The sequence below is a fragment of the Dendropsophus ebraccatus genome, chromosome 12, assembly GCF_027789765.1.
Source record: "Dendropsophus ebraccatus isolate aDenEbr1 chromosome 12, aDenEbr1.pat, whole genome shotgun sequence".
NCBI classification, from domain to species: domain Eukaryota; kingdom Metazoa; phylum Chordata; class Amphibia; order Anura; family Hylidae; genus Dendropsophus; species Dendropsophus ebraccatus.
In genome coordinates this window covers 90,720,618-90,748,328 of record NC_091465.1, presented here as the reverse complement: position 1 = coordinate 90,748,328, position 27,711 = coordinate 90,720,618, and the positions used below count along the sequence as shown (strand labels likewise).

General features: G+C 56.0%; 2 protein-coding genes across 2 annotated transcripts; one reads left to right on the top strand and one right to left on the bottom strand.

The window, feature by feature from the left end:
- Positions 1-244: 244 nt before the first annotated feature.
- Positions 245-6,006, bottom strand: PSENEN (presenilin enhancer, gamma-secretase subunit). The gene is made up of 4 exons (XM_069947014.1): positions 5,759-6,006; positions 1,233-1,321; positions 552-656; positions 245-466 (listed from the first exon to the last, which is right to left on the bottom strand). The coding sequence occupies exons 2-4, from the start codon at positions 1,291-1,293 to the stop codon at positions 327-329; spliced, it is 306 nt and encodes a 101-aa protein (XP_069803115.1). The 5' UTR covers positions 1,294-1,321; positions 5,759-6,006; the 3' UTR covers positions 245-326.
- Positions 6,007-6,089: 83 nt separating this feature from the next.
- U2AF1L4 (U2 small nuclear RNA auxiliary factor 1 like 4) lies at positions 6,090-24,324 on the top strand. Its single transcript, XM_069947012.1, has 8 exons — positions 6,090-6,197; positions 8,250-8,337; positions 9,230-9,296; positions 10,504-10,553; positions 11,841-11,939; positions 22,700-22,833; positions 22,907-23,002; positions 23,778-24,324. The coding sequence occupies exons 1-8, from the start codon at positions 6,154-6,156 to the stop codon at positions 23,911-23,913; spliced, it is 714 nt and encodes a 237-aa protein (XP_069803113.1). The 5' UTR covers positions 6,090-6,153; the 3' UTR covers positions 23,914-24,324.
- Positions 24,325-27,711: the final 3,387 nt, after the last annotated feature.

Sequence of the window (27,711 nt, the reverse complement as noted above, 5' to 3'; positions counted from 1 at the left end):
ACTGGAACCTTGTTCAGAGTGGGGGCTGAGTGGGTACCCCAGGAGCAGGGGGTCCTGGCCATTTCAGCACAGGAGGGGGCCCATTCGGACTGGGAGCCCTCCCAGTCCCACACTGGATGCCCCCCTCTCCCCACACCCTTGGGGTCCATGTGCCAAAGGAGTAAAAAGAACGACCAATAGGATTGAAGCTTTGTTTTTCTGTAACATTTTATTGGACAGTAAGATGAGATACGGCCCCTTCTGCAGAGACGTGTGCTGATGCGGGGTCCGGAGTTCAGTGCGGTTATGGTGGTCCCGGGTCTAGGATGGCAGCATTCCCCCCCACATCAGGGGATGCCCAGCGGTATAGTGAAAGAGAGATAGTCACCGGTGGCGCCCCAGTCAGCGCGATGTGTCTGGTAGATGCTGATCCACGTGGTGAGGATGACCACCCACACAAAGAGGCCGAAGGCCGAGCGCTTCACGTCTGCACAACAAAGCAGAGACTTAGCTGTGTGGCCACCAAAATGGCCTCCACACCCAGCTGTACCCCCCCCCCCCCCAACACTTACAGCTCTGGATCTGGGGCTGCTCTGTGTACGAAGGCTTGAAGAAAGCTTCCTTAAAGAACCAGGTGACATTAACCAACCAGAGGAAGGGCAGCAGTGCAAATCCCCCTGCCGAGAGAGAGCGTAGGGTTAACAGAGCAACACCGGGGAGGGGGTGGGGGTGATACTAGGGACCGGGCACTAAACCACCGGACACCTGGGACCTGGCACTAAACCACCGGACACCTGGGACCTGGCACTAAACCACCGGGGAGCAGGCACTAGACCACTGGACACGGGGGATCGGACAGTAAACCACCGAGGACCGGGCACTAAACCACCAGACACCTGGCACTAAATCACCGGACACCGGGGAGCCGGCACTAAACCATCGAACACCAGGGAGCGGACAGTAAACCACCAGGGAACGGGCACTAAACCACCAGACACCAGGATGCGGCCACTAAACCACTGGACACGGGGGAGCGGACAGTAAACCACCGGGGACCGGGCACTAAACCACCAGACACCTGGCACTAAACCATTGGACACAGGGGATCGGACAGTAAACCACTGGGCACTAAACCACTGGACACGGGGGATCAGACAGTAAACCACCGGGGGCCCGGGCACTAAACCACCGGACACCAGGGAGTGGGCACTAAACCACTGGACAGCAGGGACCTGTTCACACTTTGCTCTCACCCAGGTAATACTTCCTGCACAGCTGCAGCTTCTCCTCATTGGGGACGCGCTCCAGGTTCATGTCGGACGTTCTGCGGCTCCGGTCGTCACTATAAGGAGAGGAGGGCACGGATCATACACCACATGCTGCTTACTGACTGCTTCCATGCACTTCTTACTGTCTCCCCCACAATCTCCGCTATCAGAGACGCCCGCTGCACTGTTCATCCTGAGCTTCCAGGTTCATTATCTGGGACATCGCTGGTTAACACTCGACCATTGGGAAACCAAATTACTTTTCATCTCGTCAAATAATACAGGAAATCCACAGAGACTCTGTGATGCCTCAAGAGCAGCTGGGAGACAAAGGGTTAATGCGGTGGGACCCCCCCACGTTGGAGAGCCCACTAGTGATTTACCACTGGCAGAGGAGGCAGCGTCTGAGTATGAAGGTATTTTGGCGCTGTGCCCCCCGCCGGCCTCCATTCTTCTTCCTCACCGGGGCCGTATTTGGTAATGTTTGGTTGGAAGACACTGCCTGTGGGTTTAACCCCTGTGTGACTCCTCTCCTTCCTGTACAGTGCTCTGCAGCGCCTCCTGCCCTTCTGCTTCCTGTACAGTGCTCTGCAGCGCCTCCTGCCCCTCTGCTTCCTGTACAGTGCTCTGCAGCGCCCCCTGCCTCTGCTTCCTGTACAGTGCTCTGCAGCGCCCCCTGCCTCTCTGCTTCCTGTACAGTGCTCTGCAGCACCCCCTGCCCCTCTGCTTCCTGTACAGTGCTCTGCAGCACCCCCTGCCTCTCTTCTTCCTGTACAGTGCTCTGCAGCGCCCCCTGCCCCTCTGCTTCCTGTACAGTGCTCTGCAGCGCCCCCTGCCTCTCTGCTTCCTGTACAGTGCTCTGCAGCGCCTCCTGCCCCTCTCCTTCCTGTACAGTGCTCTGCAGCGCCCCCTGCTCCTGCTTCCTGTACAGTGCTCTGCAGCGCCCCCTGCTCCTGCTTCCTGTACAGTGCTCTGCAGCGCCTCCTGCCCCTCTGCTTCCTGTACAGTGCTCTGCAGCGCCGCCTGCTCCTGCTTCCTGTACAGTGCTCTGCAGCGCCCCCTGCCTCTCTGCTTCCTGTACAGTGCTCTGCAGCGCCTCCTGCTTCCTGTACAGTGCTCTGCAGCGCCCCCTGCCTCTCTTCTTCCTGTACAGTGCTCTGCGCTGCCCCCTGCTTCCTGTACAGTGCTCTGCAGCGCCTCCTGCTTCCTGTACAGTGCTCTGCAGTGCCCCCTGCCCCCTGTACAGTGCTCTGCAGCGCCCCTGCCCCTTTGCTTCCTGTACAATGCTCTGCAGCGCCCCCTGCCTCTCTGCTTCCTGTACAGTGCTCTGCAGCGCCCCTCTCCTTCCTGTACAGTGCTCTGCAGCGCCCCCTGCTTCCTGTACAGTGCTCTGCAGCGCCCCCTGCCTCTCTTCTTCCTGTACAGTGCTCTGCAGCGCCCCCTGCCCCTTTGCTTCCTGTATAGTGCTCTGCAGCGCCCCCTGCCTCTCTGCTTCCTGTATAGTGCTCTGCAGCGCCTCCTGCCCCTCTGCTTCCTGTACAGTGCTCTGCAGCGCCTCCTGCCCCTCTGCTTCCTGTACAGTGCTCTGCAGCACCCCCTACCCCACTGCTTCCTGTACAGTGCTCTGCGCTGCCCCCTGCTCCTGCTTCCTGTACAGTGCTCTGCAGCGCCCCCTGCTTCCTGTACAGTGCTCTGCAGCGCCCCCTGCCCCTCTGCTTCCTGTACAGTGCTCTGCAGCGCCCCCTGCCTCTCTGCTTCCTGTACAGTGCTCTGCAGCGCCCCCTGCCCCTCTGCTTCCTGTACAGTGCTCTGCAGCGCCGCCTGCTCCTGCTTCCTGTACCGTGCTCTGCAGCGCCCCCTGCCTCTCTGCTTCCTGTACAGTGCTCTGCAGCGCCTCCTGCTTCCTGTACAGTGCTCTGCAGCGCCCCCTGCCTCTCTGCTTCCTGTACAGTGCTCTGCAGCGCCTCCTGCTTCCTGTACAGTGCTCTGCAGCGCCCCCTGCTCCTGCTTCCTGTACAGTGCTCTGCAGCGCCCCCTGCTCCCTGTACAGTGCTCTGCAGCGCCCCCTGCTTCCTGTACAGTGCTCTGCAGCGCCCCCTGCTTCCTGTACAGTGCTCTGCAGCGCCCCCTGCCTCTCTGCTTCCTGTACAGTGCTCTGCAGCGCCTCCTGCTTCCTGTACAGTGCTCTGCAGCGCCCCCTGCTCCTGCTTCCTGTACAGTGCTCTGCAGCGCCCCCTGCCCCTCTGCTTCCTGTACAGTGCTCTGCAGCGCCTCCTGCCCCTCTGCTTCCTGTACAGTGCTCTGCAGCGCCCCCTGCTCCTGCTTCCTGTACAGTGCTCTACAGCGCCCCCTGCTCCCTGTACAGTGCTCTGCAGCGCCCCCTGCTTCTGCTTCCTGTACAATGCTCTGCAGCACCCCTGCCCCTCTGCTTCCTGTACAGTGCTCTGCAGCACCCCCTGCCCCTCTGCTTCCTGTAGTGCTCTGCAGCGCCTCCTGCCCCTCTGCTTCCTGTACAGTGCTCTGCAGCGCCCCCTGCCTCTGCTTCCTGTACAGTGCTCTGCAGTGCCCCCTGCTCCTGCTTCCTGTACAGTGCTCTGCAGCGCCCCCTGCTCCTGCTTCCTGTACAGTGCTCTGCAGCGCCCCCTGCTCTTGCTTCCTGTACAGTGCTCTGCAGCGCCCCCTGCTCTTGCTTCCTGTACAGTGCTCTGCAGCGCCCCCTTGCTTCCTGTACAGTGCTCTGCAGCGCCCTCTGCCTCTCTGCTTCCTGTACAGTGCTCTGCAGCGCCCCCTGCTCCTCTGCTTCCTGTACAGTGCTCTGCAGCGCCCCCTGCCCCTCTGCTTCCTGTACAGTGCTCTGCAGCGCCCCCTGCTCCTCTGCTTCCTGTATAGTGCTCTGCAGCGCCCCCTGGGAGTTGTAGTCACCTCTCTATACTATGAGGGACGGGGTCAGGGTATGCTGGGAGTTGTAGTCACCTCCCTATACTATGAGGGACGGGGTCAGGGTATGCTGGGAGTTGTAGTCACCTCCCTATACTATGAGGCACGGGGCATGCTGGGAGTTGTAGTCACCTCTCTATACTATGAGGCACGGGGCATGCTGGGAGTTGTAGTCACCTCTATACTATGAGGGACGGGGTCAGGGCATGCTGGGAGTTGTAGTCACCTCCCTATACTATGAGGCACGGGGCATGCTGGGAGTTGTAGTCACCTCCCTATACTATGAGGCACAGGGCATGCTGGGAGTTGTAGTCACCTCCTTATACTATGAGGGACAGGGCATGCTGGGAGTTGTAGTCACCTCTATACTATGAGGGACGGGGTCAGGGCATGCTGGGAGTTGTAGTCACCTCCCTATACTATGAGGCACGGGGCATGCTGGGAGTTGTAGTCACCTCCCTATACTATGAGGCACAGGGCATGCTGGGAGTTGTAGTCACCTCTCTATACTATGAGGGTCAGGGCATGCTGGGAGTTGTAGTCACCTCCCTATACTATGAGGCACAAGGCATGCTGGGAGTTGTAGTCACCTCCCTATACTATGAGGCACAGGGCATGCTGGGAGTTGTAGTCACCTCCCTATACTATGAGGGACGGGGTCAGGGTATGCTGGGAGTTGTAGTCACCTCTCTATACTATGAGGGACGGGGTCAGGGTATGCTGGGAGTTGTAGTCACCTCTATACTATGAGGGACAGGGTCAGGGCATGCTGGGAGTTGTAGTCACCTCTCTATACTATGAGGCACAGGGCATGCTGGGAGTTGTAGTCACCTCTCTATACTATGAGGCACAGGGCATGCTGGGAGTTGTAGTCACCTCTCTATACTATGAGGCACAGGGCATGCTGGGAGTTGTAGTCACCTCTCTATACTATGAGGCACGGGGCATGCTGGGAGTTGTAGTCACCTCTCTATACTATAAGGCACAGGGCATGCTGGGAGTTGTAGTCACCTTTCTATACTATGAGGAACAGGGTCAGGGCATGCTGGGAGTTGTAGTCACCTTTCTATACTATGAGGCACGGGGCATGCTGGGAGTTGTAGTCACCTTTCTATACTATGAGGCACGGGGCATGCTGGGAGTTGTAGTCACCTCCCTATACTATGAGGGACGGGGTCAGGGTATGCTGGGAGTTGTAGTCACCTCTCTATACTATGAGGGACAGGGCATGCTGGGAGTTGTAGTCACCTCTCTATACTATGAGGGTCAGGGCATGCTGGGAGTTGTAGTCACCTCTCTATACTATGAGGGAGGGACAGGGTCAGGGTATGCTGGGGGTTGTAGTCACCTCTCTATACTATGAGGCACGGGGCATGCTGGGAGTTGTAGTCACCTCTCTATACTATGAGGCACAGGGCATGCTGGGAGTTGTAGTCCTGCTGCAGCCCGCACACACATTATATGGGGGGATATTACAGCAGATGGAGAACACTTTTAGATATTAGAGCAAATACAATACAATCATGATATAACATATCGCGATTATCGTTCGTACTAGACCATAGACCGCTCACCTCCCCACAGTCTTCCTCTTCCTGCCGGGAATTTTTGCGCTCGGGAATGTTGGGAAATGTAGTCCAGGAAACTACCAGAAACCACTGCGCATGCGCCATCAAGCCACCACGCCACAAGGCCTCCTGGGAGTTGTAGTTTTGTGTCGAGCTTTAGGGCCGGAGTTAGGACCCTGGGGGCGCACTGAGACCCCTGATATAGCCGGCGGCGACTGACGGGAAGACTGCGGAGCCCGAGGGCTGAGAGGAGGCGTCACACATACCGACCTGTCTGCATCAGCCACATCCGGGATTATCACGGGACTACAAAGCAGGGAGCCCCGGGCCCGGAAGCGGATGTGACGTCATCATAAACAGGAAGTGGGTCGCGGAGAAGGGGAGGACGTTCACGGCAGAAGATGGCGGAGTACTTGGCTTCGATTTTCGGAACTGAGAAGGATAAGTAAGTGTGGGGCCCCGGGGGAAGGATGTAGGGGCCCCGCATGGTGCCGTCTCCACACGGGGCTCCTGCTTGGGGTGTGTGTACAGCGGATCCGCTCCTCCTCGGTCCGGGGCCCATCCGGTTGTTGTGTGCTGCAGATCCATGAGGCCAGAGGCCGCCGGATTACAGGGATCCTGTGTATATGGGATCTATTAGGCTGCCGGATTACAGGGATCCTGTGTATATGGGGGATGCATGAGGCTGCCGGATTACAGGGATCCTTTGTATATGGGGGATGCAAGAGGCTGCCGGATTACAGGGATCCTGTGTATATGGGATCTATTAGGCTGCCGGATTACAGGGATCCTGTGTATATGGGATCTATTAGGCTGCCGGATTACAGGGATCCTTTGTATATGGGGGATGCAAGAGGCTGCCGGATTACAGGGATCCTGTGTATATGGGGGATGCATGAGGCTGCCGGATTACAGGGATCCTGTGTATATGGGGGATCTATGAGGCTGCCGGATTACAGGGATCCTTTGTATATGGGGGATCTATGAGGCTGCTGGATTACAGGAATCCTGTGTATATGGGGGATCCATAAGGCTGCCGGATTACAGGGATCCTGTGTATATGGGGGATCTATGAGGCTGCCGGATTACAGGGATCCTGTGTATATGGGGGATCTATGAGGCTGCCGGATTACAGGGATCCTGTGTATATGGGATCTATTAGGCTGCCGGATTACAGGGATCCTGTGTATATGGGGGATGCATGAGGCTGCCGGATTACAGGGATCCTTTGTATATGGGGGATCTATGAGGCTGCCGGATTACAGGGATCCTGTGTATATGGGATCTATTAGGCTGCCGGATTACAGGGATCCTGTGTATATGGGGGATGCATGAGGCTGCCGGATTACAGGGATCCTGTGTATATGGGATCTATTAGGCTGCCGGATTACAGGGATCCTGTGTATATGGGGGATGCATGAGGCTGCCGGATTACAGGGATCCTTTGTATATGGGGGATCTATGAGGCTGCCGGATTACAGGGATCCTGTGTATATGGGATCTATTAGGCTGCCGGATTACAGGGATCCTGTGTATATGGGGGATGCATGAGGCTGCCGGATTACAGGGATCCTTTGTATATGGGGGATCTATGAGGCTGCCGGATTACAGGGATCCTGTGTATATGGGATCCATGAGGCTGCCGGATTACAGGGATCCTTTGTATATGGGGGATGCATGAGGCTGCCGGATTACAGGGATCCTTTGAATATGGGGGATCAATGAGGCTGCTGGATTACAGGGATCCTTTGTATATGGGGGATCTATGAGGCTGCCGGATTACAGGGATCCTGTGTATATGGGATCCATGAGGCTGCCGGATTACAGGGATCCTGTGTATATGGAGTACATGAGGCTGCCGGATTACAGGGATCCTGTGTATATGGGGGATCTATGAGGCTGCCGGATTACAGGGATCCTGTGTATATGGGGGATCTATGAGGCTGCCGGATTACAGGGATCCTGTGTATATAGGATCCATGAGGCTGCCGGATTACAGGGATCCTGTGTATATGGGATCCATGAGGCTGCCGGATTACAGGGATCCTGTGTATATGGGGGATCTATGAGGCTGCCGGATTACAGGGATCCTGTGTATATGGGGGATCTATGAGGCTGCCGGATTACAGGGATCCTGTGTATATGGGATCCATGAGGCTGCCGGATTACAGGGATCCTGTGTATATGGAGTACATGAGGCTGCCGGATTACAGGGATCCTGTGTATATGGGGGATCTATGAGGCTGCCGGATTACAGGGATCCTGTGTATATGGGGGATCTATGAGGCTGCCGGATTACAGGGATCCTGTGTATATAGGGGATCTATGAGGCTGCCGCATTACAGGGATCCTGTGTATATGGGGGATCTATGAGGCTGCCGCATTACAGGGATCCTGTGTATATGGGGGATCTATGAGGCTGCCGGATTACAGGGATCCTGTGGGGTCAGAGTTCGGGGCCTCTATTATCTAGTAACTCTTTCTCACTATTTTCCAGGGTGAATTGTTCTTTCTATTTCAAGATTGGTGCCTGTCGCCATGGAGACCGCTGTTCCCGCCTCCACAACAAGCCCACCTTCAGCCAGGTAAGCATGCTCGCTTGGGGTGACCGTATCTTCGCCATTACTGCCGGCTCCAGTGAATGACCCCCCCCCCCCCCCCCCCCCGACCTGACACAGCTGAGGGTCCTATTAAACGGAGCAACTTTTAGCGATAAAGGACTAATGATCGCAAACAAGATTGTTTGTCATTTACCTGGAATCGTTCCCCACATTAGGGCCGGTTCACACTGAGCTCTCCGCCGCAGAATCCCGCCGTGCTCAGTGTGCTGCTTTGAGTGAATGGGAGAGCGTGCGCCTGTCCGCTGCCGCCGCTCTCCGCTTGGAGAATGATCATGTTTGTACTTTGAGCGGAGAGGGAGCGGACAGGCGATGGTCGTTATTGTGATCGTTATTGTGATCGTTTATTCCTTCTGATCCCAGCAAAACAATGAACAATGTGCAATTACACTGAACGATTATCGTTTAAATTCCAACGATATAACGATTCTTTGCACGATAATCGTCCCGTGTAATAGGGGCCTGAGGGTTTGTTACAGTGGGTCCAGACCCTTATCTCTGCTTGTAGATGTCGCCGTCATGAAGAAGCCTGTGGAAGGTCTCAGGAGTGACAGCCTGCTCAGCCAATCGCTGGCCACACTGCTCTCCTATCTTGGTCAGTGATTGGTCAGAGTAGGCTGTCGCTCCCAAGTTGAGCTCCTCTCTGATGTAATGGCGGCTACAGAGAGTGGGCACCGGAGGAGTGCGGAGAGGTAAGTATGACATGGCAGCGAGATGTTAAACATGTGTGAGCGCAGGGTAACCCCTTTGTTAAGATGACGTTGTTCTGTATGTAGACGAGGGGGCGGGGTTACTGTATAACGCTGTGATGTCACACATGTTGCAGACTCCTCCTTGATGATTTCTTCTTGTCTTTCAGACGATCGTCCTTCTGAACCTTTACCGGAACCCACAGAACACGGCGCAGAGTGCGAACGGCTCCCACTGTGAGTGTCCTGTTCCTCCACCATACTAATCCCGCAGGTCCTATGGCTTAGAGCTCATTCCCCGCTATATTGCTGGTGTGCCGCAGAGGACACGTCGAGTTGATTGGGGCGGCAGCCATGTTTATTCTATTGGCCCCTCAATGGCCCCTGCAGTACGCTGTGGTGACCGTTGACTTGTCCCTTAGGGTGCCTTCACACATAACGTATCCGCTGTGGATTCTTGCCCATTCACTTCAATTGCTTACATACTCACAGCGGGATTGTCGTCCCCGGCAAGTATGTTAAACTCAGCGCCGTTAACCCCCGTGGCCATGGAGCATACACTACCTGCTCCAACCTGCTGCTTGCTTCGGGGCCTCCCGGCGTCTCCTGGTGGTCAGCCAATCAATGTGCTGCCCTGCCACAGTGAGTAGGCAAGTATCCACAGCTGATACGTTGTGTGTGTGAAGGCGTCCATACGCTCAGTCTGCACCTTTTCCAATCCCATTTAACCTTTTCACAGCCACAGCTGTGGTCAGGACTCTGTGACATGTCGGTCATACACCTCCCGTCCTCCCCATACACGGAAACCATCCTCCGGCCGTCGGTTATCTCTCCCGTCCTCCCCATACACGGAAACCATCCTCTGGCCGTCGGTTATCTCTCCCGTCCTCCCCATACACGGAAACCATCCTCTGGCCGTCGGTTATCTCTCCCGTCCTCCCCATACACGGGAACCATCCTCCGGCCGTCGGTTATCTCTCCCGTCCTCCCTATACACGGGAACCATCCTCTGGCCATCGGTCATACACCTCCCGTCCTCCCCATACACGGGAACCATCCTCCGGCCGTCGGTTATCTCTCCCGTCCTCCCCATACACGGGAACCATCCTCTGGCCATCGGTCATACACCTCCCGTCCTCCCCATACACGGGAACCGTCCTCTGGCCATCGGTCATACACCTCCCGTCCTCCCCATACACGGGAACCATCCTCTGGCCATCGGTCATACACCTCCCGTCCTCCCCATACACGGGAACCATCCTCCGGCCGTCGGTTATCTCTCCCGTCCTCCCTATACACGGGAACCATCCTACGGCCGTCGGTTATCTCTCCCGTCCTCCCCATACACAGGAATGGTGAGGAATGTGAGGCCACTTGGCAGATGTTGTGGGGAGATTGGATATGGAGGGGCCTGGGTGATTTAGGACTCTTTCTTCTCTTGCAGCGCTGGTCAGTGATGTGGAGGTGCAAGAACATTATGATGACTTCTTTGAGGTGAGTAAATCCTCCCCGTCACTGTCCTTTCCTTCCCTTCCCCTCCCTGTCCTTTCTTTCCCTCCCTCCTCTCTGTTCCCTCCCTGTCCTTTCTTTCCCTCCCTCCTCCTTCCCACTCCCTTCCCGTCACTCTCCTTTCCTTCCCTCCCTGTCATTCTCCTTCCCTTCCCTCCTCTGTTACTTTCCTTCACTTCCTCCTCCCCCTCCCCTCCCTGTCCTTTCCTTCCCTTCCCCTCCCTGTCCTTTCTTTCCCTCCCTGTCCTTTCCTTCCCTTCCCCTCCCTGTCCTTTCTTTCCCTCCCTGTCCTTTCCTTCCCTTCCCCTCCCTGTCCTTTCTTTCCCTCCCTGTCCTTTCCTTCCCTTCCCCTCCCTGTCCTTTCTTTCCCTCCCTGTCCTTTCCTTCCCTTCCCCTCCCTGTCCTTTCTTTCCCTCCCTGTCCTTTCCTTCCCTTCCCCTCCCTGTCCTTTCTTTCCCTCCCTGTCCTTTCCTTCCCTTCCCCTCCCTGTCCTTTCTTTCCCTCCCTCCTCCTTTCTTTCCCTCCCTCCTCCTCTCCGTTCCCTCCCTGTCCTTTCTTTCCCTCCCTCCTCCTCTCCGTTCCCTCCCTGTCCTTTCTTTCCCTCCCTCCTCCTCTCCGTTCCCTCCCTGTCCTTTCTTTCCCTCCCTGTCCTTTCTTTCCCTCCCTGTCACTCTCCTTTCCTTCCCTCCCTGTCATTCTCCTTCCCTTCCCTCCTCTGTTACTTTCCTTCACTTCCTTCTCCTTCCTGTCACTTCCCTTCCTCCTCCTCCCCTCCCTGTCCTTTTCTTTCCCCCTCCTCCTCCTCCTCCTCCCCCTCACTTTCCTTCCCTTCACTTCCTCCTCCTCCCCGTCACTTTCCTTCCCTTCCTCCTCCTCCCCGTCACTTTCCTTCCCTTCCTCCTCCTCCTCCTTCCCTCCCCTCCCCTCCCCTCCCTGTCCTTTCCTTCCCTTCTCCTCCCTGTCATTTTCTTTCCCCCTCCTCCTCCTCCTCCTCCCCGTCACTTTCCTTCCCTTCACTTCCTCCTCCTCCCCGTCACTTTCCTTCCCTTCCTCCTCCTCCTCCCCTCCCCTCCCTGTCCTTTCTTTCCCTTCCTCCTCCCTGTTACTCTCCCTCCCATCCTCCTAGATGTGTAGTCCCTTGGTCTGTAACCTTTCTCTTAGAGTTGTGGAAACTACAACTCCCAGTGTGCTATGACAAAGGTTGTTGTTGTTGTTATCCTGGGAGTTGTAGTACTGGTGTAATGGCTTGTATGTGTCATTTCTTCCCCGCAGGAAGTGTTTACTGAAGTGGAGCAGAAGTATGGAGAGATCGAGGAGATGAACATCTGTGACAACCTGGGTGACCACCTTGTGGGAAACGTCTATGTCAAGGTAACAGTCACAGATGCAAGGGGGCTGCCATGTGCGGAGCAGATCACGTGTCTGACGGGGGCCGCACAGTGGGGTGGCTGGGAAGGGGGCTGCTTTGTGAAGGGGCTGACAGCTAGAACAGCTGTGTGGCCGCTGTGTTCTCACATGGGGTCCCAGAGGACGGTGTTGGATCCCTTCTGATGCTGGGAGGTGACGGCTGGGGCCCCTCATCGCCAGCTCTCATTGCCTGCGTTGCAGCTTAGCAGAGTGGATGTGGTTGTGTTGTAGTGCACAGGTCACAACCCCCCCCCCCCCCCCCCCCCCACACACACACACACACACACACTCTATGAGGTTCTCCGCACCATCCACAAGCTTAGATGCTGCACATGTGATATATACCGATGTAATACTTGTCTGTTGGCTTAGCAGCAGTTGGGCCCTCTACCCACCTAAGCCCCACCTAGGTGACACTGTCCATATAGAATAGGGTCCCAACTGCTGCTAAGCCCCGCCTAGGTGACACTGTCCCTATAGAAGAGGGTCCCAACTGCTGCTAAGCCCCGCCTAGGTGACACTGTCCCTATAGAAGAGGGTCCCAACTGCTGCTAAGCCCCACCTAGGTGACACTGTCTATATGGAAGAGGGTCCCAACTGCTGCTAAGCCCCGCCTAGGTGACACTGTCCCTATAGAAGAGGGTCCCAACTGCTGCTAAGCCCCACCTAGGTGACACTGTCCCTATAGAAGAGGATCCCAACTGCTAAGCCCCGCCTAGGTGACACTGTCCCTATAGAAGAGGGTCCCAACTGTTGGTAAGCCCCGCCTAGGTGACACTGTTCCTATAGAAGAGGGTCCCAACTGCTGCTAAGCCCCGCCTAGGTGACACTGTCCCTATAGAAGAGGGTCCCAACTGCTGCTAAGCCCCGCCTAGGTGACACTGTCCATATAGAAGAGGTTCCCAACTGCCGCTAAGCCCCGCCTAGGTGATACCGTCCCTATAGAAGAGGGTCCCAACTGCTGGTAAGCCCCGCCTAGGTGTCACTGTCCCTATAGAAGAGGGTCCCAACTGCTGCTAAGCCCCGCCTAGGTGTCACTGTCCCTATAGAAGAGGGTCCCAACTGCTGCTAAGCCCCACCTAGGTGACACTGTCCCTATAGAAGAGGGTCCCAACTGCTGCTAAGCCCCATCTAGGTGACACTGTCCCTATAGAAGAGGGTCCCAACTGCTGCTAAGCCCCACCTAGGTGACACTGTCCCTATAGAAGAGGGTCCCAACTGCTGCTAAGCCCCGCCTAGGTGACACTGTCCCTATAGAACAGGGTCCCAACTGCTGCTAAGCCCCACCTAGGTGATACCGTCCCTATAGAAGAGGGTCCCAGCTGCTGCTAAGCCCCACCTAGGTGACACTGTCCCTATAGAAGAGGGTCCCAACTGCTGCTAAGCCCCGCCTAGGTGACACTGTCCCTATAGAAGAGGGTCCCAACTGCTGCTAAGCCCCGCCTAGGTGACACTGCTCACTGATCAAATAAAGAGATTTTAGAGCAGAAGGAAGACAAGTATTACACTGGTATATCTCACATGTGCAGCATCTAAGCCTGTGGACGGTGCGGAGACCCTTATAGAGTAAGGGGGGGGGGGGGGGACAGGATCACTTTAATGTGCGGGATTGGTCGCATTTCCCCCTCAGTCCTTGCAGCATCAGCTGACAGGGATACATTTAATGAATCTTCAGGGGTCAGAGGTCATCAATTAAAAAAAAGTTCTTTATTCCTGAGATGACACTAATAGGGTGTATATATAATATATATATATGTATGTGTGTATAAATACATCAGAGTCCGTGGCGCTCAGTCGCTGGTTGTTGGCTTTAGATCTATATCGGTTTGTACAGCCTGTGGTGCGCTCTGGTCTGTACCGCATCTGTCTATAGATCAGTATAGGTTTGTACAGCCGCCAGTGTACTCTGGTCTGTACCGCGTCTGTCTATAGATCAGTATAGGTTTGTGCAGCCGCCAGTGTGCTCTGGTCTGTACCGCGTCTGTCTATAGATCAGTATAGGTTTGTGCAGGCGGCAGTGTGCTCTGGTCTGTACCGCGTCTGTCTATAGATCTATATCAGTTTGTACAGCCTGTGGTGTGCTCTGGTCTGTACCGTGTCTGTCTATAGATCAGTATAGGTTTGTGCAGGCGGCAGTGTGCTCTGGTCTGTACCGCGTCTGTCTATAGATCTATATCAGTTTGTACAGCCTGTGGTGTGTTCTGGTCTGTACCGTGTCTGTCTATAGATCAGTATAGGTTTGTGCAGGCGGCAGTGTACTCTGGTCTGTCTGTACCGCGTCTCAGTCTATAGATCTATATTGGCTTGTACAGCCGGCGGTGTGCTCTGGTCTGTACCGCGTCTCAGTCTATAGATCTATATCTGTTTGTACAGCCGCCAGTTTGCTCTGGTCTGTCTGTACCGCGTCTCAGTCTATAGATCTATATTGGCTTGTACAGCCGGCGGTGTGCTCTGGTCTGTACCGTGTCTGTCTATAGATCTATATCAGTTTGTACAGCCTGTGGTGTGCTCTGGTCTGTACCGTGTCTGTCTATAGATCAGTATAGGTTTGTGCAGGCGGCAGTGTGCTCTGGTCTGTACCGCGTCTCAGTCTATAGATCTATATCAGTTTGTACAGCCTGTGGTGTGCTCTGGTCTGTACCGTGTCTGTCTATAGATCAGTATAGGTTTGTGCAGCCGCCAGTGTGCTCTGGTCTGTACCGCGTCTGTCTATAGATCTATATCAGTTTGTACAGCCTGTGGTGTGCTCTGGTCTGTACCGTGTCTGTCTATAGATCAGTATAGGTTTGTGCAGGCGGCAGTGTACTCTGGTCTGTCTGTACCGCGTCTCAGTCTATAGATCTATATTGGCTTGTACAGCCGGCGGTGTGCTCTGGTCTGTACCGCGTCTCAGTCTATAGATCTATATCTGTTTGTACAGCCGCCAGTTTGCTCTGGTCTGTCTGTACCGCGTCTCAGTCTATAGATCTATATTGGCTTGTACAGCCGGCGGTGTGCTCTGGTCTGTACCGTGTCTGTCTATAGATCTATATCAGTTTGTACAGCCTGTGGTGTGCTCTGGTCTGTACCGTGTCTGTCTATAGATCTATATCAGTTTGTACAGCCTGTGGTGTGCTCTGGTCTGTACCGTGTCTGTCTATAGATCAGTATAGGTTTGTGCAGGCGGCAGTGTGCTCTGGTCTGTCTGTACCGCGTCTCAGTCTATAGATCTATATTGGCTTGTACAGCCGGCGGTGTGCTCTCAGTCTATAGCGGGGCTGGCGCGGATTCATTGTAACGTATGGTGGTGTACACTGCGAGGAGGAGGGCGTCTTACAGGTTGTAGTCGCTGCCGTTAAAGTCTGAGCTGCGTTCTTCCACAATGTTTCCGATGAGGCGCCCGCTGCGGTCAGAGAACCCCTCCCCCTGCGTCCTCTCCTCCTCGTCCTCCTCATCCTTGTCGGTGATTGTGTGTCTGCGGCCGGTCAGGAAGTCGCCATTCTCCCAGTAGAAGCTAAACTCTGAGCCCTCCAGCTCCCGCAGCTCCTCCATCTCCTTAGCGCTGCAGCGAGGCAGCTGAACCTCGAAGGTCTTATGGAAGCGTTTATAGTCCACCCGGAAGGCGCCCTTCTCCAGGGTCATACACGGCTCAAAGCGATGGCCCCAGATGATCTCATTCTCCAGGTAGGAGCTTTTCGCCTGGCAGGTCATCCCTGTGATGGGAGGAAACAGTCATCAGAGACCTTAAAGTGGATTTCCATGTTTATAGGAAACCAGGTTCACTATTGTGCTGAGCCCTTGATTAGCGATCAGGGGACCAGACGCTTCCCATGTGTGACCCGATTTGTCACTCACTGTTTGGTTTACTTAAAGGGATGCCGAGACTTAAACTCCTTTAAGTCTCATACAGACGATGGTCGTGCTGCCATGTTTTAGCATCCGTGAGGTCACAGAGCCCCGCGGCTCATTGAAGCGCTTTGAACCCTGCGGTTATCCATATTCAGTTCACTTGGGGGCGTGGGCCAGGTCTGTGGTCTGAATGAGGCCCTATAAATAAATGAGTCACCTTGTAACATAAACCTGCAATGTAAAGAATGGAGGGTTTCACCATGTCATGCCCAGACCTAATTGGGGGTGGTGGAACCCATCTAGTAGGATACAGTGTATGAATCGGGGTTGTCTGGCCACCTGCAGTATAAAGAATGGAGGTTATCAGAGAGAACGGCTATTGGGAATGCAGCAGGAATTGCAGGGACCCTGGCCATATGGGGGAGTGGGTAATAGTGTATGCATCGGGGTTGTCTGCTCGTCTGCAGTGTATCGGTAATGCGGCCTAAAGACTTATGTTTTGGGCCCTCACAGGAAGTGGATTGCCGGGGTCCTCACCATGTAGCAGAGGTAACAGTGTATGGTCAGGGTTGTCTACTCACCCGTAGCTTCCACGATTCCTTCAAGAATGACAATGATCTCGAACTGTTCGCGGAGCAGTTGCTGGGGCCCCATCTCCCAGAAGGGGCTGTGTTCGTCGATCACATGACAGATGACCTGTGGCTCCACAAGAAACAGGCGGTCCTCTCCGGTCTCGTACCCCAGATTAATCTCGGATTGCTCCAGGGGCAGGAATTCCCCTTCGTACGTCTGCCGGGACTTAATGAGCTTGGCTCTTATTTTGGCGTCCACCATGTGACTGTCCCGGAGGTCCCCAATCCGGAACATTAGACAAAGCCGTTCGTCACGGGGGCAGACAACACAGTTCTGGCTGAAGATCAGCGTCTGTGCTCTCTTCTTGGGCCGAGAAATCTTAACGAACATACATCCCACCATGAGGGCGTCGATCATGGAGCCCACGATGGACTGAGCCATGATGAGGTAAACTCCTTCCTGGCAGCTGGCGGTCACCATGCGGGAGCCATAGCCGATGGTGCGCTGGGTCTCTACAGAGAAGAGAAGTGCCGAGGTGAAGCTGTCCACATTCTGGAAGCAGGGGCTCCACTCATTATTCTCCAGGTTGAGTATATCGAGGCGCCAAAACGCGTCCAGGTAGTAGATGGTGGCGAAGAATAGCCAGGTGACAATGTAGCACATCATGAAGACAAAGAGGAACCAGCGATACTTCAGGTCCACGATTGTGGTGAAGATGTCTGAGAGGAAGCGCCCCTTCTCTTCGATGCGACCCAGATTGACCTGGCATTTGCCGTCTTTGGCAACGTACCGCTGGCGTTCTCGTTGGGTTGACGCCTTTCCTTGGTGCAGTTCTGCTTCCATCAGCTTACATCGCTGCTTTGAGGGACGTTCTGGTCCTGTTGCTGGAGCAGAAAATAACCCCCGTGGTGGCATATTGAAGTATCTTGGTCCATGTGTGATATCGGGCACACTGACAGCGTGCCGAGGGTACCAGCGACCATTGCCAGCCCCTCCATCTCTAAGGGAAGATCGGCGGTACTTGGGGAGGTCAGCCGAGATGCAGACACTTTGGCGTGGCCGTGCTGGATAGGCATATCCAATGTCAGTGGTGCTCATGTGACGCTTGTACGCAGTGCGAGGCATTATATCCGGCAGAGGGAGCGGTGGGTGAGCCGCAGTTGGCATCGGGTGGGAGGCCGGCTTTGTCTCTGCTGCATACGTCGGTACCACCACACATTCCGGCTGCAGAAGAAAGAAATTACATTTGTTTAATGTGATAGAACATCTTGGAGTTTGGTTGCTTTGAGATCTCTTGGGGGTCTCACCTTTTGCGGGAAACTCCGGTAACGGCTGGTGTCCGTGGGGGGCCGGGGCAGATAGGCCATGACTTGCCGGGGCTTAATAGGCTGCGCCATTCCAGTACACCGCCCATTGGGTTCCTGAACACCTCCTTTGTGGGTGTCGGAGCCCTCGGGTTGTGAGGCCACACCAGGCATGGTGATGCTGACCGATGACTTGCCCAGCGGAGGGGTATGGACACCACGCTGATATTCTGTACGCGTCATTGACTGTGAATACGAGAGAGAGTCTCATCATCCAGAGGAATTACATGTATGAAGACCCGGGACTGTAGAAGGGGAGTGGTGATGTCTGTGAGGGTCCGGGGCTCTAGAGGAGGAGCAGATATGTCTGTGAGGGTCCGGGGCTCTGGAGGAGGAGCAGATATGTCTGTGAGGGTGGTCCGGGGCTCTAGAGGAGGAGCAGATATGTCTGTGAGGGTGGTCCGGGGCTCTAGAGGAGGAGCAGATATGTCTGTGAGGGTCCGGGGCTCTGGAGGAGGAGCAGATATGTCTGTGAGGGTCCGGGGCTCTAGAGGAGGAGCAGATATGTCTGTGAGGGTCCGGGGCTCTGGAGGAGGAGCAGATATGTCTGTGAGGGTGGTCCGGGGCTCTGGAGGAGGAGCAGATATGTCTGTGAGGGTCCGGGGCTCTAGAGGAGGAGCAGATATGTCTGTGAGGGTGGTCCGGGGCTCTAGAGGAGGAGCAGATATGTCTGTGAGGGTCCGGGGCTCTAGAGGGGGAGCAGATATGTCTGTGAGGGTGCGGGGCTCTGGAGGAGGAGCAGATATGTCTGTGAGGGTGGTCCGGGGCTCTGGAGGAGGAGCAGATATGTCTGTGAGGGTCCGGGGCTCTGGAGGAGGAGCAGATATGTCTGTGAGGGTCCGGGGCTCTAGAGGAGGAGCAGATATGTCTGTGAGGGTCCGGGGCTCGAGAGGTGGAGCAGATATGTCTGTGAGGGTCCGGGGCTCTAGAGGAGGAGCAGATATGTCTGTGAGGGTCCGGGGCTCTGGAGGAGGAGCAGATATGTCTGTGAGGGTCCGGGGCTCTGGAGGAGGAGCAGATATGTCTGTGAGGGTTCAGGGCTCGAGAGGTGGAGTGGTTGTGTCGGTGAGGCTCAGGGCTCTAGAGAGGGATTGGGACACCACGCTGATATTCTGTACGCGTCATTGACTGTGAATACGAGAGAGTCTCATCATCCAGAGGAATTACGTGTATGAAGACTCGGGGCTGTAGTAGGGGAGTGGTGGTGTCGGTGAGGGTCCCGGGCTCTGGAGAGGGTTTGGTGTTGGTGAGGGTCCCGGGCTCTGGAGAGGGTTTGGTGTTGGTGAGGGTCCCGGGCTCTGGAGAGGGTTTGGTGTCGGTGAGGGTCCCGGGCTTTGGAGAGGGTTTGGTGTCGGTGAGGGTCCCGGGCTCTGGAGAGGGTTTGGTGTTGGTGAGGGTCCCGGCCTGTAGAGAGGGTTTGGTGTCGGTGAGGGTCCAGGGCCTTCTGCTCGGTCATGTAGGTTCCGGTTTCGGTTGATGCTTTGTATCTGAGTTTACATAATAGTGAATTGTGTAATTTTTCCCCTGTGGCCCCGGGTGATCCTTTATCTGGTACATGGGGGCCACAGGCACTGCCCTGATCCGTGTGCCATACTGGGGATCAGAGGGACGGGTTCTGTATAATATCCCTACATGTTACTGTATCCTGCACCTCCACTGTCCGGTGTAATGGGTGCCAGCCGGGGTCAGATCCTGTGCATTATGTCTGCCATAGGGGCAGAGTATGGATCCTGTGTGCCCCCTGCTGTATATTCTATAGAGGCAGAGCATGGGTCCTGTGTGCCCCCCCTGCTGTATATTCTATAGGGGCAGAGCATGGATCCTGTGTGCCCCCCCTGCTGCATATTCCATAGGGGCAGAGCATGGGTCCTGCGTGCCCCCTGCTGTATATTCTATAGGGGCAGAGTATGGATCCTGTGTGCCCCCTGCTGTATATTCTATAGAGGCAGAGCATGGGTCCTGTGTGCCCCCCCTGCTGTATATTCTATAGGGGCAGAGCATGGATCCTGTGTGCCCCCCCTGCTGCATATTCCATAGGGGCAGAGTATGGGTCCTGTTTGCCCCCTGCTGTATATTCTATAGGGGCAGAGTATGGGTCCTGTGTGCCCCCCCCTGCTGTATATTCTATAGGGGCAGAGCATGGGTCCTGTGTGCCCCCCCCTGCTGTATATTCTATAGGGGCAGAGTATGGATCCTGTGTGCCCCCCCCCTGCTGTATATTCTATAGGGGCAGAGTATGGGTCCTGTGTGCCCCCCCCCCTGCTGTATATTCTATAGGGGCAGAGTATGGGTCCTGTGTGCCCCCCTGCTGTATATTCTATAGGGGCAGAGCATGGGTCCTGTGTGCCCCCTGCTGTATATTCTATAGGGGCAGAGTATGGGTCCTGTGTGCCCCCCCCCCCCCCCTGCTGTATATTCTATAGGGGCAGAGTATGGGTCCTGCGTGCCCCCTGCTGTATATTCTATAGGGGCAGAGTATGGGTCCTGCGTGCCCCCTGCTGTATATTCTATAGGGGCAGAGTATGGGTCCTGCGTGCCCCCTGCTGTATATTCTATAGGGGCAGAGTATGGGTCCTGCGTGCCCCCTGCTGTATATTCTATAGGGGCAGAGTATGGGTCCTGTGTGCCCCCCCCCCCCCCCTGCTGTATATTCTATAGGGGCAGAGTATGGGTCCTGTGTGCCCCCCCTGCTGTATATTCTATAGGGGCAGAGTATGGGTCCTGTGTGCCCCCTGCTGTATATTCTATAGGGGCAGAGCGTGGGTCCTGCGTGCCCCCTGCTGTATATTCTATAGGGGCAGAGTATGGGTCCTGTGTGCCCCCCCCCCTGCTGTATATTCTATAGGGGCAGAGTATGGGTCCTGTGTGCCCCCCCCCCCCCCCCCCCTGCTGTATATTCTATAGGGGCAGAGTATGGGTCCTGTGTGCCCCCCCCCCTGCTGTATATTCTATAGGGGCAGAGTATGGGTCCTGTGTGCCCCCCCCCCCCCCCCCTGCTGTATATTCTATAGGGGCAGAGTATGGGTCCTGCGTGCCCCCTGCTGTATATTCTATAGGGGCAGAGTATGGGTCCTGTGTGCCCCCTGCTGTATATTCTATAGGGGCAGAGTATGGGTCCTGCGTGCCCCCTGCTGTATATTCTATAGGGGCAGAGTATGGGTCCTGCGTGCCCCCTGCTGTATATTCTATAGGGGCAGAGTATGGGTCCTGTGTGCCCCCCCCCCTGCTGTATATTCTATAGGGGCAGAGTATGGGTCCTGTGTGCCCCCCCCCCCCTGCTGTATATTCTATAGGGGCAGAGTATGGGTCCTGTGTGCCCCCCCCCCTGCTGTATATTCTATAGGGGCAGAGTATGGGTCCTGTGTGCCCCCCCCCCTGCTGTATATTCTATAGGGGCAGAGTATGGGTCCTATGTGCCCCCCCCCCCTGCTGTATATTCTATAGGGGCAGAGTATGGGTCCTGTGTGCCCCCCCCCCCTGCTGTATATTCTATAGGGGCAGAGTATGGGTCCTGTGTGCCCCCCCCCCCCCCCCCTGCTGTATATTCTATAGGGGCAGAGTATGGGTCCTGTGTGCCCCCCCCCCCCTGCTGTATATTCTATAGGGGCAGAGTATGGGTCCTGTGTGCCCCCCCCCCCCCCTGCTGTATATTCTATAGGGGCAGAGTATGGGTCCTGTGTGCCCCCCCCCCCCCCCTGCTGTATATTCTATAGGGGCAGAGTATGGGTCCTGTGTGCCCCCCCCCCCTGCTGTATATTCTATAGGGGCAGAGTATGGGTCCTGTGTGCCCCCCCCCCCTGCTGTATATTCTATAGGGGCAGAGCATGGGTCCTGTGTTTGGGGGCCAGGTACCTGTTTGTATTCAGCTTCGCTCCTCGCTGTCCGTCTGCCCCAGATCTCCGTGTCCAATCCTATTTACCTTAAACCTGCTAATCTGACTCTATATTAAGCTGCCGGCGGGGAGAGTGACACCACCGGGGCGCTGCCTGCGGGGGAGAGTGACACCACCGAGGCGCTGCCTGCGGGGGAGAGTGACACCACCGGGGCGCTGCCTGCGGGGGAGAGTGACACCACCGGGGCGCTGCCTGCGGGGGAGAGTGACACCACCGGGGCGCTGCCTGCGGGGGAGAGTGACACCATCGGGGCGCTGCCTGCGGGGGAGAGTGACACCACCGGGGCGCTGCCTGCGGGGGAGAGTGACACCACCGGGGCGCTGCCTGCGGGGGAGAGTGACACCACCGGGGCGCTGCCTGCGGGGGAGAGTGACACCACCGGGGCGCTGCCTGCTGGGGAGAGTGACACCACCGGGGCGCTGCCTGCGGGGGAGAGTGACACCACCGGGGCGCTGCCTGCGGGGGAGAGTGACACCACCGGGGCGCTGCCTGCGGGGGAGCGTGACACACCACCGGGGCGCTGCCTGCTGGGGAGAGTGACACCACCGGGGCGCTGCCTGCTGGGGAGAGTGACACCACCGGGGCGCTGCCTGCGGGGGAGCGTGACACCACCGGGGCGCTGCCTGCGGGGGAGAGTGACACCACCGGGGCGCTGCCTGCTGGGGAGAGTGACACCACCGGGGCGCTGCCTGCTGGGGAGAGTGACACCACCGGGGCGCTGCCAGCTGGGGAGAGTGACACCACCGGGGCGCTGCCTGCTGGGGAGAGTGACACCACCGGGGCGCTGCCTGCTGGGGAGAGTGACACCACCGGGGCGCTGCCTGCTGGGGAGAGTGACACCACCGGGGCGCTGCCTGCTGGGGAGAGTGACACCACCGGGGCGCTGCCTGCTGGGGAGAGTGACACCACCGGGGCGCTGCCTGCTGGGGAGAGTGACACCACCGGGGCGCTGCCTGCGGGGGAGAGTGACACCACCGGGGCGCTGCCTGCGGGGGAGAGTGACACTAGGACGCTCCGGCCCCCCGCCATCCCTCCATCACTCACTTTCTTATCTTGTATCTCACAGTTCCGGAGAGAGGAGGACGCAGAGCGAGCGCTGGCAGAGCTGAACAACCGCTGGTTCAACGGGCAGGCCATCCACGCCGAGCTGTCGCCGGTCACAGACTTCAGGGAGTCTTGCTGCCGGCAATATGAGATGGGGTGAGTGTCGCCATGTCCTTGTATCTCTGCTTCACCTCCAACATCCCAACTAATGTCTCCCCTCCCCCCACAGAGAGTGTAACCGCGGCGGATTCTGTAACTTCATGCATCTGAAGCCGATCTCCAGCGCTCTGCGGCGGCAGCTGTATGGACGAGGCCGCAACCGACAGTGAGTACCCGCGCCATGTCAGCTCTGCTCATTCACATTGAGACCTGGTCCAGTACAGGACACAATGGTGGAAGGAGGGGGAGTGTGCTCAGTGCGGCCCCCCCAACACCTGCCATTGTCTGTCCCAGGTGGTCTCTAGCTGGGGGTGCTCCATCTGTTGCAGAACCACAACTCTCATCATGCCCTGAAGCTGAAGTTCTGCAGCAACTGGGGATCCACAGACTGGACACCACTGAGGCGACATTAGAGACCCCTCTAGGCCACACGATTGCACTGACCCGGCCAGAAGTAATACGTCCCCATCTGCATCAATATCTACATCCTGCCCCCCCCCCCCCCCAAGTACATATGTAGTATCTCAGTGTATATAACAGAGAAGTTATTTAGATTTTCCCCAGTTTTGCAGCATATTTTATGGAAGATTTAATTCGGTCATTGCAAAGTACAACTAGTGGTGCAAAAAGTGGCTGATGTGGGTGTGTAGGTGCAAATACAAGCGCTGTGGCCGTATATACACGAGGGGGAGAGCACTCAGGTTGCCTCCGGCATTAGGGGGTTAAGGGTCGGGGAATGGGGCGCACAACAGAAGCCAGCAAACTATATTCAGCCTTGTACTCTGACACAGCAGCTCAGTGCTGCCCTCATGGACCCTGAGTCATCGGGGTCCCCCTTTAGTTGTGCTGCCTATGTCTGGACATTAGAATCTCTGTGCTGCAGCCTCAGGATTGGATAATAATTTGTGTCATTGATGTAACGTCCGCTGTCACTTCCACAGGGTCGGAGCCAAACATCATTCCCCAAAGCGTTTCTCAGACAGGCACCGGCAGAACAACAGAGATGGTGGTGGTGGTGGTGGTGGTGGTGGCCGCCGCCGCTCCCGCTCCCCACGACACAGACATGGCCGCTTCTAAGGCAAAGAACATCCCAGACTGGTTAAGAGGAGCCGCAGAACCAGCAGCGTCCATCATCATTATCATCCTCCTCCTTCTTCAGCAGAAAGGTCAGGCCCTCTGGGGTCCGGTTACAGAGAATGGGCCTGACCCCATAGGCAGCCGGCAGGGTCCACCACGTCCCAGCCGTTAGGCGAGTGCGGCTCTAGGATGGGGGGGGGGGGATACTAGCGGTGCCCCCCTCCTGTCTGCTGCCTGTGACAACCTGTTGTATTACAGATCCCTCTAAGCCCCTCCCCCTTTTTGTACTTCTCTGCTGGTTTTTGTGCACCACAGATTATTCCCCCCCCCCCCTCTTTAAAGTTTTTTTCTTTTTGCCTCTGTTCACATTATTGATGCCGCTTCTTGTTTAATAAATAGTAGATCCCTGGAGCCGCCTGTGTCTTTTACTGCTGGAGGTGAAACCAGTTCGGTGGTGGTGGTGATGGTGATGGGACCGGAGTGGGGGGGGGAACTATTGGGTCTTTAACACCTAGAATTGGGCAAATTAAATTTCTGCATTTTTCCTCTCTAAAAACCCAGAACTTTCCCTGTTCCCTCCACAGAGCCATGCTGGGGGTAGTTGTGCTCCCAGCTGCTCGTATAGTGTATATAATATGAGGGGAATCACCTCAGAAGCTTTTGTTACCCCGTTCAGTGGCGAGTATTGATCAGGACGATCAGTCGTCCCCAATTCCTGTAACACTTGCTATTTTTATGGTTTAATATATTTAAAAAAATTGACTCTTCACCAAAAAAAAAAGCTTTAATTCCAAAAGTCCTTTTTAGGACTAGAAATTTCATAGTGACAGAAAAACAATCCTACCTCCAGTATATAGCAGTATAATTTGGAATAGCGGTATACAGGCAGCTGTATACTGTGCCACAGGAGTATACAGTAGGAGTACTAGGTGTAATCCACTGCTAGCTACACACTACCCTAATATCCCTGTGTGATGTCTGACACTATACCAGTATTAGATGGTCGGATATACAGCTACACAGTGAGTATACGCAGTTGTATATTGTGCTTCAGTGAGGAGGGGGACGATGACTGAGTTATCAGTGAGGTGGGTGTTAGGGCAGAACGGGCAACGAGAAGGTGGTGGGTGGTGGGGTAAAATGTGACTGACCCAACTTGGTGAATGGACGCAGAGATTCGGGGAGGGGGGGATCTGCAGCATCGGCATAGGGCGGCCAGAGGGAAAGACTGCTCCTCCAATTGTTCCCCGGAGCACCCTCTTGTGCTATGCTCCCATGGAGAGGGGGGTCTGTCTTTCTTGGTCTGATTTATTTTAATTTTTAAAGCTCTAAGGATGGCCGCATGTCATTCGCTACCACTGCCTGGCAAAGATAGGCAGGAAAGCCGCCAGTGCACCCGAGTGCAGATCATGGCCTTCGTTCCAACCAATCAGCGCCTTTCCCCTGTCTTAGGTGCTGTCACTGCGGTTTAATCCCCAGCCCAGGATACAGGCATGCCCCCCCCCCCTGCTCGTATAGGATACAGGCGTGTACCCCCCCCCCCCGGTCGCCTAGGATACAGGCATGTGCCCCTCCTTCTCGTCTAGGATACAGGTAGGATACAGGCATGTGCCCCTCCTGCTCACATAGGATACAGGCATGTGCCCCTCCTGCTCGCTTAGGATACAGGTAGGATACAGGCATGTGCCCCTCCTGCTCACATAGGATACAGGCATGTGCCCCTCCTGCTCACATAGGATACAGGCATGTGCCCCTCCTGCTCGCATAGGATACAGGCATGTGCCCCTCCTGCTTGCCTAGGATACAGGTAGGATACAGGCATGTGCCCCTCCTGCTCGCGTAGGATACAGGCATGTGCCCCTCCTGCTTGCATAGGATACAGGCATGTGCCCCTCCTGCTCGCCCAGGATACAGGCATGCCCCCCCCCCCTGCTCGTATAGGATACAGGCGTGTACCCCCCCCCGGTCGCCTAGGATACAGGCATGTGCCCCTCCTTCTCGTCTAGGATACAGGTAGGATACAGGCATGTGCCCCTCCTGCTCGCCTAGGATACAGGTAGGATACAGGCATGTGCCCCTCCTGCTCGCCTAGGATACAGGTAGGATACAGGCATGTGCCCCTCCTGCTCACATAGGATACAGGCATGTGCCCCTCCTGCTCGCCTAGGATACAGGTAGGATACAGGCATGTGCCCCTCCTGCTCGCCTAGGATACAGGTAGGATACAGGCATGTGCCCCTCCTGCTCGCCTAGGATACAGGTAGGATACAGGCATGTGCCCCTCCTGCTCGCGTAGGATACAGGCATGTGCCCCTCCTGCTTGCATAGGATACAGGCATGTGCCCCTCCTGCTCGCCTAGGATACAGGCATGTGCCCCTCCTGCTCGTATAGGATACAGGTATGTGCCCCCCCCCCCCCGCTCGTATACGATACAAGCATGTGTCCCCCCCCCCCACCCCACCCCACCCGCTCGTATAGGATACAGGCATGTGCCCCCCCCACCCCCACCCCCACCCCACGCTCGTATAGGATACAGGCATGCCCCCCCCCCCCCCCCCCCCCCCCCCCCGCTCGTATAGGATACAGGCATGCCCCCCCCCCCCTGCTCGTATAAGATACAGGCGTGCCCCCCCCCTCCCTGCTCGTATAGGATACAGGCGTGTACCCCCCCCCCCCCGGTCGCCTAGGATACAGGCATGTGCCCCTCCTTCTCGTCTAGGATACAGGCATGTGCCCCTCCTGCTCGCCTAGGATACAGGTAGGATACAGGCATGTGCCCCTCCTGCTCACCTAGGATACAGGCATGTGCCCCTCCTGCTCGCCTAGGATACAGGCATGTGCCCCTCCTGCTCGCCTAGGATACAGGTAGGATACAGGCATGTGCCCCTCCTGCTCGCCTAGGATACAGGCATGTGCCCCTCCTGCTCATATAGGATACAGGCATGTGCCCCTCCTGCTCGCCTAGGATACAGGCATGTGCCCCTCCTGCTCGCCTAGGATACAGGTAGGATACAGGCATGTGCCCCTCCTGCTCGCCTAGGATACAGGCATGTGCCCCTCCTGCTCACCTAGGATACAGGCATGTGCCCCTCCTGCTCGCATAGGATACAGGTAGGATACAGGCATGTGCCCCTCCTGCTCGCCTAGGATACAGGTAGGATACAGGCATGTGCCCCTCCTGCTCGCCTAGGATACAGGTAGGATACAGGCATGTGCCCCTCCTGCTCGCATAGGATACAGGTAGGATACAGGCATATGCCCCTCCTGCTCGCCTAGGATACAGGTAGGATACAGGCATGTGCCCCTCCTGCCTTTTAACCTTGTGGTTCAGCAGTTTCTGAAATATACCGATTTTCCAGACTTGCGCTCTCAGAGTTAAAGGATTATAAGTTTTCTCATTCATATTCCAGGGCCCTTGTATTGTCATCTATTGTAACTAGCTCCCAGGCGGGCGAGCACCTTGATTTGTAGCCGTTTCTCAGACAGGATCACTCCTCCCAGCGGCTCATTTATATTTAAAGTGTATAGATTGCGTAGCTGCCCCCTCTCCTGCCCCGGGTCGCGCTCACACTTTAACGGTTTAGCGGTTTCTGACTCTGGTTTGCCGGAATCTTTCAGCGGGTCACACCCGGCTCCCGCCCACAAGTTCTACATTGACTTCTGCATTATATGGGGGATGGGGGTAGAATTAGCGGAAGCTGCGGTGTCCTTGTCAGATCCATATTTTGAAGTAGAATCATTTAAAATTCCTATTTTCCCAAATTCAGTCAGTTATAAGGGAAGCATCAGTCAGTCAG